Genomic DNA, 9,299 nt, shown 5'->3' on the forward strand with positions numbered 1-9,299 from the left:
CGTTGCCTGCGAGGGAGCTTTGCTCGGGACATTTGATGTGACGTCATCGCCTACGGGAGCGTATGCCGTGACGCCTCCATTAGATACTTAGAGATGATTAGGTAAGTGAGAAGTATTGTGGCTCTATCCATTAGCATGAGTAAGCATTTTATACCTAAGTCCACATATCCTGGACAATCACCTGTTTTATTTGAAAACGATAGAAGTCAGCAGTCTTGTTAACTTGGAGGATAGCTCGCTTGCCTTGTAAGCGCTAGGCCGCGGGTTCGATTCCCGCCCGTGGAGGACTTTATCCTAAACAGATATCTAATGTTCGTTCTTGGAACTTCTGGCTTTTTCCTATCCTGTCTTAATTCCTTCTCTCTTCGCTTTCGGAACGATAAGACCTCAGCAGTTATACTATTACCTCTGTCAAACCTCTTGGAAATAATAATAATAAATAATAATGATTAACCTCCATAGTCTAGTGGGTGTCCCATAAGGCTTGTACAGCGGATGTCTTGGGTTCGATTTCCGGCGAGGTCAAAGTTTTTTGCTTAGAATACACCTAGGCTTCGTTAGGATAATTGAGTAGCGACCAGTGGCGGCATGGTGATTTAGACTTTAAATACGAGAGCAGTGGTTCTCAAACTTTTTTTGGCCGCGGAGCACCAAGCAACTGCTGTAAACTCTACGGAGCACCTCCCCCCCCCAACCCTTTAGGAATTTTTAAGGTTGGGAAACACTGATCTAGTCCAGCGGTGCCCAAACTTTTTTTTGCGTCTTTTTTTTTCAATTGTGAAGGCACCTCGGCCCCTTCGGAGGCCGCGGACCCCAACTTGGGAAAAGCTACTCTAGTATCTATTGTGTGTAGCACATTGCATAACTCAGTAGTTTTCAGGCAACCATAGAAAAGCAAAAGGTCCCTTGAATCTTGAGTGTAAGAAAATATGTTTTATTCATTGCACTTTGCATACTCCAATAGATACCAGGCGTTCATACAAAGTCATGCTGAACTACAGTCGAACCTGTTTGATTGGAATATGGGAATCCAAGGGACCGACAATTTTTTCCGCTTATCCAGGTTTCCCCTTCAGACGGGTCCCAATTAGACAGGTTCGACTGTATATTTTGGAAGGGATCCAATTTTCTTTCTGGGACTTCTATGGTTTGTGAGACTACCTACAGATTCTTTTTGAAATCTGTAATAGGTACAGGTACATAATTAATTACCTAATACCTATATGTACCTAACTATTTAGACACCTCATAATAATATCATGAATAATTATTCATAATAAAAGTACATACACATCTCTTTGATCTTTTCTTTTGATTTATTATTTGACTATCTCTTGGAATACTAGTTACCCCTTGATCTCAATCTGAAGATGTTACTTACCTTGGAGACGCCAGAGCTGTTGTGGTAAGTACCATCTTCCAGCCAGAAGTGTGTTTTTTTACGTAGGTAGGTATCTATTAAATGGGCAAAACTCTCTTGAAGAGACTTGTCCCCCCAACAACTATGTAGTTTTATTGGATACAAATACGCTCCTGAAAGCGACTGTCTCTGTTCTTGATCTCTCTCTCTCTCTCTCTCTCTCTCTCTCTCTCTCTCTTTCTTTCTTTCTCTCTCTTTCTCTCTCTCTCTCTCTCCCTCTCTCTCACTCACTCTATCCTCACTCTTCTTTTTTTAATCATTCTCTCTCTTTTTCCCCCTCTCTCTCTCTCTATTTCTTTTCCTCTCTCTTTCTCTTTCTCTCCCCCCCTCTCTCTCTCTCTCTTTCTCTTTTTTTTTTTTTTTTTCTCTTTCTCTAGTAGCTGTAAAACATGGTTATGCATTCATATCATATTCCGTGGCTTAGTGGGTGTCACACTAGCAGTGGCGTAGCGTGTATGTATGGCGTATATGGCGGCCATACAACTCAAAAGTTCACTCTAATGCCCATAAATAATATTAATGGCATGGAATGTACTGTGATGGGACTTGGTAGACGTTTCTATTGAAAATTAAAAAGGAATAGACATTGGAAGAAAGAAGACATAAATGGATTGGACATTTGTTTAGACACAATGAGTATTTGGTCAATATCATAGAAGGAAGAAGAGATGGCAAGCAAGGAAGGGGAAGACCAAGATTGATGTACATTGATCAAGTTGTGAAGGCATCGCGGGTTGTACCAGTTATCAAGAAATGAAAGCGAAGACATCAGACCGATCGGAATGGAGAGCTGCCAACCAATCTTAGGATTGAGGAGAAAGAAGAAGAGTAGAATAGAGAGCTTAGAATAGAATAGACTAGAGCTGGAGAGATTAGCATTGAATAGAGAATATGCACTGAAAAAAAACTAGGGTGCCGAACTGAGTTCCGGAACTCTAATATTGGAATACCTAGAGCAGGGTTGTCCAACCTTTGTGCACCCGAGGGCCACAAGAGACCAAAGTAGAGAGTTGGCGGGCCGCAAAGAAGAGACACATCCGAAAGATAGTTTGGTTTTTCACATGCTTCATAGTCGAAAAAGCACTTTCGCACATGTATGAACTACCAAACATTGATGTAATCTTCAGTCCTAGAGTTCGCGGGCTTTCGCGGGCCGCGGGTTGGACAACCCTGACCTAGAGTATTGGGTACCTACCTTGTTTATCCTGATGCTCGAATGAGACTAAAAAGTGGGGACCATTTTTAGTGACAAAAGTTCTGATAGAGGAGAGTCTATCACCAGCCTAGTTAACTTAGTTGGTAGTGCGTCTGCCTTGTAAGCGCTAGGTCGCGGGTTCGATTCCCGCCCGGGGCGGATTTTATCCTGATGGAATAATGTTCCTAATCCAAGATTAAAACTTAAACTGAGTTTAAACTAACTTTGTGACCCCAACCATTAGACTAACTAGCTCAGGCAGCATTTACAAATCAACAGAGGCTCACAACAAATCGTAAAGGCTGGGTTCACATCATTATAATTATTACATTGAAGTGGGGGTCTTTTCTGACGAAATTCCTGTGTGCGGAGTGCAGTGTTGTAGGACTTATTACACCCAAAAACTGATGTTATTCGGCCTTGTTCACAAAATCGGCAAGGCTCCGTTTACAAAATCGCAAAGGGTCCGTTTACAAAATTACAAAGGCTCCGTTCACAAATTCGCAAAGGCCCCGTTCATAAAATCGCCAAGACCCCGTTCACAGCTCACACACGAAGTACGTCTCGAACGAGCAGGGCGAATCATTCCACTTCATCCCCTTGCCATCTCGGTTCCACAACTCGAGACAATGTTCCTCCTCTCCGTTCTCGTAACGGAAGTTGTTTGGTTCCCCAGCGTTCCAATTGGTAAAGGTGATCGGCTTACCGGTTGCCATCCAGAAGAAGGTACCCTCCTCGGCTTGGTCGGTACCGGAGATCCAGAAGTGTTCGTGTCCGAGACCTGTGGATAGAATAGAATTCAATTTCGCCAGCCTAGTTAGCTTAGTTGGTAGTGCGTCTGCCTTGTAAGCGCTAGGCCGCGGATTCGATTCCCGCCCGGGGCAAAATTAAAGTTGCTTCAAAATTGCTCAGAGTATGGTAGGTAGGTATAGAATGGAGCTCTAAGCTGAGACAGTAACTTACTATTATAGATATGGAGTTCTGGCGTCTCCACCAATTTTATACATATGCTTCAAAATTGCTCAGAGTATGATGGTAGGTATAGAATGGAGCTCTAAGCTGAGACAGTAACTTACTATTATAGATATGGAGTTCTGGCGTCTCCACCAATTTTATACATATTTCTATCCTATCTATTGAAATTGAATGCAACAACTAGATCAATAATTGATTTTTATATGCGTGAGTGAATCACAGATAGGCCATCATTTATATCTTTTGATAATTTCCTGTGATTTGGTGACATAGGTAAAGTAACAGAATTGAATTGACAGTGGCGCGGCGTAACTTGATGTTTATAGTTTAGAATATTTAGATTGCTGTTTTGGTTGAGCATATTTTCTTGAAAAAGATACTCGGGAGATTTTGAGAGAATTACTGATTGTGAATTTATAAGAATTTCACTGACATCCAAAACTGTGTTTCTTCGGGGTAAGTACCTATTTAATTTATAAGAATTTCACTGACATCCAAAACTGTGTTTCTTCGGGGTAAGTACCTATTTGTCTACGAGATGGCGAGTAAGAAAAGATTATTGAATGGAATCACTAGAGACTAGAAGCGAAGATCTACCTAATAAAAGGATAAATAATACCTAATATAGTCTACGCCACTGTCAGTAGGTATCTTTTTTGGTAAAGCAGAGAGCTTTCTCACAACTTTGTGGGAATCACAGTATTACAAGTCTTTCATTTACTCAATCATCATATTTATTATCGCTCGTCTCTTCGACTTGTAATGCCGCCACTGGTCGCTACTCGATTAAAGTAGCTACTCAATTATTGTCCTCACGAGGCTGAGTGCACCCCAAACTCCAAGCACAAAGCCGAAAAAAACCTCGGCACCGCCGGGAATCGAACCTGGACCTCCTGCGTGCAATACCCACTCGGCCACGGAAATTGCTCCTATCTAATAATTTACAACTCATTACTCATCAATTTCACGCCTGTTCAACGCAGAAAACTAAAGGAAATCTGTATCACGGTTTATTTGTTATCGAAATAAATTGTTGAGCTGTTTCGATCGACATGATATCGATTGAAACCGTTTATAGGCTGGTACATTACATCTTTAATCGCCAATGGAGGAGTTGCAAATGGGTAAAAATTATTAATAAATCGTCGATTCCTACGTAAAAAGTTGTGAAAAATCCGAATCTGAGGTCAAAACTCCGAAAAAGTAACTTTAAAAGGTCGAAGGAGTATAGTTAGCTTAAAGGGTAGCTCGCTTGCCTTGTAAGCGCTAAGTCGTGGGTTCGATTCCCGCCCGGGGAGGACTTTATCCTAAACGGATAAGGTTCGTTCTTGGAACTTCTGGCTTTCTCCTATCCTGTCTTAATTCCTTCTCTCTTCGCTTTCGGAACAATAAGACCTCAGCAGTTATACTATTACCTCTGTCAAACCTCTTGGAAATAATAATAATAATAATAATAATAAACCTCCATAGTCTAGTGTCTAGTGGGTGTCCCATAAGGCTTGTACAGCGGATGTCTCGGGTTCGACTCCCGGCGAGGTCAAAGTTTTTTGCTTAGAATACACCTAGCTTCGTTAGGATAATTGAGTAGCGACCAGTGGCGGCATGGTGATTTAGATTTTAAATACTAGAGGAAAATAAAAACATGAATAGTTGATCTTTTGTACAATTTATTGTATAGAATAATTTTATTGGTCGATAAATCTACTATTTTTACTAGGTATATACAATTTTTGATTTTTTTTACTTTCAGGTAATGAAAATTTTGTAACAGGTAGATAGATATGTACGTCATATCTGTTGTACCTACAATGTTATTACCTAGGTACTTAATATTTAATCTGCTAATATTGTACAACAAGTTAAATCTTAATAAAAATTCTTTGATCTTTTCTTTTGATTTATTATTTGTTACTTACCTTGAAGACGCCAGAACTGTTGTGGTAAGTACCATCTTCCAGCCAGAAGTGTGTTTTTTTTACGTAGGTAGGTATCTATTAAATGGGAAAAACTCTCTTGAAGAGACTTGTCCCCCCAACAACTATGTAGTTTTATTGGATACAAATACGCTCCTGAAACCGACTGTCTCTGTTCTTGATCTCTCTCTCTCTCTCTCTCTCTTTCTTTCTTTCTCTCTTTCTCTCTCTCCCTCACTCTATCCTCACTCTTCTTTTTTTAATCATTCTCTCTCTTTTCCCCTCTCTCTCTCTATTTCTTTTCCTCTCTCTTTCTCTTTCTCTCCCCCCTCTCTCTCTCTCTCTTTCTCTCTCCTCTCTCTCTATCTCTCCCCCCTCTCTCTTTCTCTTTCTCTTTCTCTCCCCTCTCTCTCTATCTCTCTCTTTCTCCTCTCTCTCTCTCTCTCTCTATTCTATTCTATGACTTACCTTAAAGAAGATGTTCAGATAGTACCTCTTCTCGCCTGACTTGAGTAGTGGCATAGACCATCTGTTAGAGGACGCTGCTGTGCTGTCGTCTATACAATTTGAACACTCGCCTCCCCCCGAGTCTGAAACAAGAACACCATGCATTGGAGGGTTAAAATGACGAAATTGAAGTTGAATAATTGTGCATAGGAGGGTTAAAATGACGAAATTGAAGTTAGATATGTTGTACATTGGAGGGTTAAAATAACGAACACTCTACTGAATACAGATATTGGGTTGAAATCGGAATTAATAGGTGTAAAGAAAAGATGGAAAAAGGAAAGAATAACCATGCGTTGCGTTGGAGGTTTAAAACTGTCCATAGAAAAAGCATTTCTGAAACTAAAATTAAAGGTTGCTTCAAAATTGCTCAGAGTATGATGGTAGGTATAGAATGGAGCTCTAAGCTGAGACAGTAACTTACTATTATAGATATGGAGTTCTGGCGTCTCCACCAATTTTATACATATTTCTTTGTGTATCTATTGAAATTGAATGCAACAACTAGATCAATAATTGATTTTTATATGCGTGAGTGAATCACAGATAGGCCATCATTTATATCTTTAGATAATTTCCTGTGATTTGGATGATTTGGTGACATAGGTAAAGTAACAGAATTGAATTGACAGTGGCGCGGCGTAACTTGATGTTTATAGTTTAGAATATTTAGATTGCTGTTTTGGTTGAGCATATTTTCTTGAAAAAGATACTCGGGAGATTTTGAGAGAATTACTGATTGTGAATTTATAAGAATTTCACTGACATCCAAAACTGTGTTTCTTCGGGGTAAGTACCTATTTGTCTACGAGATGGCGAGTAAGAAAAGATTATTGAATGGAATCACTAGAGACTAGAAGCGAAGATCTACCTAATAAAAGGATAAATAATACCTAATATAGTCTACGCCACTGTCAGTAGGTATCTTTTTTGGTAAAGCAGAGAGCTTTCTCACAACTTTGTGGGAATCACAGTATTACAAGTCTTTCATTTACTCAATCATCATATTTATTATCGCTCGTCTCTTCGACTTGTAATGCCGCCACTGGTCGCTACTCGATTAAAGTAGCTACTCAATTATTGTCCTCACGAGGCTGAGTGCACCCCAAACTCCAAGCACAAAGCCGAAACTGCAAGCCTAGTGTGATAACCACTCGGCCACGGAGGTTGCTCCTATGTAATAATTTAAAACTCATTACTCATCAATTTCACGCCTGTTCAACGCAGAAAACCAAAGGAAATCTGTATCACGGTTTATTTGTTATCGCAATAAATGGAGGAGTTGCAAATGGGTAAAAATTATAAATAAATGGTCGATTCCTATGTAAAAAGTTGGGAAAAATCCAAATATGAGGTCAAACCTCCGAAAAAACAACTATAAAAGGTCGAAAATTCAATTTTCATTTTCCGTTCTAATAAAAGAGTTCAAAGATGTGTGACGTCAGACTTAACGCAGTTGCTATTTTCGTCCGCTAGGTAGCGCCACTATGCAAGCGGTCAGACTTTACGCAGTTGTTTTTTTTCGTCCGTTAGGTAGCGCCCCTATGCAAGCGCGCTAGCGGAGGAGCAGAAAGAACTGCGCAGAAACGTATGCGCACAAACACATTAATGTGTTGTCTGCGAGGGAGCTTTGCTCGGGACATTTAATGTGACGTCATCGCCTACGGGAGCGTATGCCGTGACGTCAAAGTTTACGATTTACCGGTGTTTTTAAATCGATTTATCTCGGGATCTAGAAGTCGTAGAAGAAAAAGAAAAATTCCGTTGGTCCTCATTTTTCCTGCTCTATGACTTTGAAACATCACCCAAGTAAGCGCAAATGATCTATTGTTGAGCTGTTTCGATATCGATTGAAACCGTTTATAGGCTGGTACATTACATCTTTAATCGCCCATTCTCGATCAAATCACAGAACATTATCAATGTATTATTCATTGCGAGAAGATTTGACGACAGATGGTCTAGAGAATTAGTTAGACCCAGAGGCAGACCACCTAACCGATGGGACAAAGATTTGAAAGGAGTAGTTGGCAAGAACTGGCAAAAATCCGCTCAAGACAGCGAATTCTGGAAGCGTAATCTACATAATTACCTACTTGGCATCATAACCCACAAATTTCTTGAGAAGGCCGCATCTCGCAAGAGATCGATATGGCTGTATTGTATATTGTATTGTATTCAAAAGTACAAGGTACCTACAAGCATGTCTTGTGTTTACATTTACAGTTGGTGTCAATGGCTAGATCAATATTCATCTATGCAAAACCCAGCCTTTCTTTAATGAGCTCCATTAACACTAAGTTTATTCAATGTTTTGCCTATAAGTACCCAAGTAACACAGTAAAACATATGTACCTAATGTTTGAATAAGCAGATACCTACATAATTACCTATATCTACATACCTATAACCTATTCGACTTTGTAAGTTCGAGCTGATAATTACATACCAATATCTACTTTCACTGTGAAAGATATTCACAAAACATGGTAAGGTATTATAATTTTGTCAGTAAATACCTTTTAAAAGGTTAATTAAATAGAGGTATTTTGATTATGCATTTGGTAATTGAAATGGGAGCTAAATGCAAATCAGAGAGGTACATTTAGAAAATGCAAAATGTGTTTGAGTACTCCCGTAGTATGTAGGTACCTACCTATTTAATGTAGGTATTGTCAGTAGGTCTGTACCTACTTATAGTACAGGCAGACCTTTATCTAGGTTGATAAGTATGTATCTAGGTACGTAATTTGGTACCTACCTATTTTCAATTTCATTTCCATATCTAAATAGGTACATACCTAACCTACTCGTATTTTGTAAATAAAAGGTCACAATAAGCAATTCCATTTTCTCATGTCAAAGGTTCAAAATAGGTACCTACATAAGGCTCTTAGGCAGTCTTTCTGTCTCAACATGCAATTTACTGACAGTCCTCCCATTTCCTTGCTAGAGATGTTAGATTATTTATTTTTTAGTTTAGTAGGTATTTTATTTTAATTTTTTTTATATTAGTCTGGCTGGGGGACTTTAAACAGGGAGTATACCAGCCTAATTTTCCCTTGCTAAAGAAAATGTTCGCCCAAACCTAGGGCTGATTGAGAGGCTGACGATGAGGAAAAACACCGATCCCGTCTGTACACGGGAAAAGGCAATGAAGAAGAAAAAATTTAGTATTTGATTTATTTGTCTCGTTATTATCCTGGTTGTTGTCTCGTTATTATACCTACTGTTGTCACATTTACAGCTTCTGATATTTTTTTTTTTTTTTTTTTTTTTTTTTTTTTTT

General features: G+C 39.3%; 2 protein-coding genes across 2 annotated transcripts in view; both read right to left on the reverse strand.

Moving 5' to 3' along the window:
* Positions 1-479, reverse strand: part of LOC103519920 (hepatic lectin-like) — a 2,211-nt gene extending 1,732 nt beyond the window's left edge. The window contains exon 1 of the mRNA XM_017448349.2: positions 455-479. Coding sequence (XP_017303838.1) covers positions 455-479 — 25 coding nt within the window. The remainder of the gene's footprint in view (positions 1-454) is intronic.
* Positions 480-2,810: 2,331 nt separating this feature from the next.
* Positions 2,811-6,093, reverse strand: LOC103519921 (hepatic lectin-like; the record flags this gene model as incomplete). Its single annotated transcript, XM_008485009.3, has 3 exons — positions 2,811-3,396; positions 5,507-5,522; positions 5,972-6,093. Coding segments are annotated over 3 exons (380 nt in total), but the record flags the coding sequence as incomplete, so codon positions are not given.
* Between the last annotated feature and the right edge of the window lie 3,206 nt (positions 6,094-9,299).

This window comes from Diaphorina citri, unplaced genomic scaffold, assembly GCF_000475195.1.
Source record: "Diaphorina citri unplaced genomic scaffold, Diaci psyllid genome assembly version 1.1 scaffold3034, whole genome shotgun sequence".
In the NCBI taxonomy this organism is placed as follows: Eukaryota; Metazoa; Arthropoda; class Insecta; order Hemiptera; family Psyllidae; genus Diaphorina; species Diaphorina citri.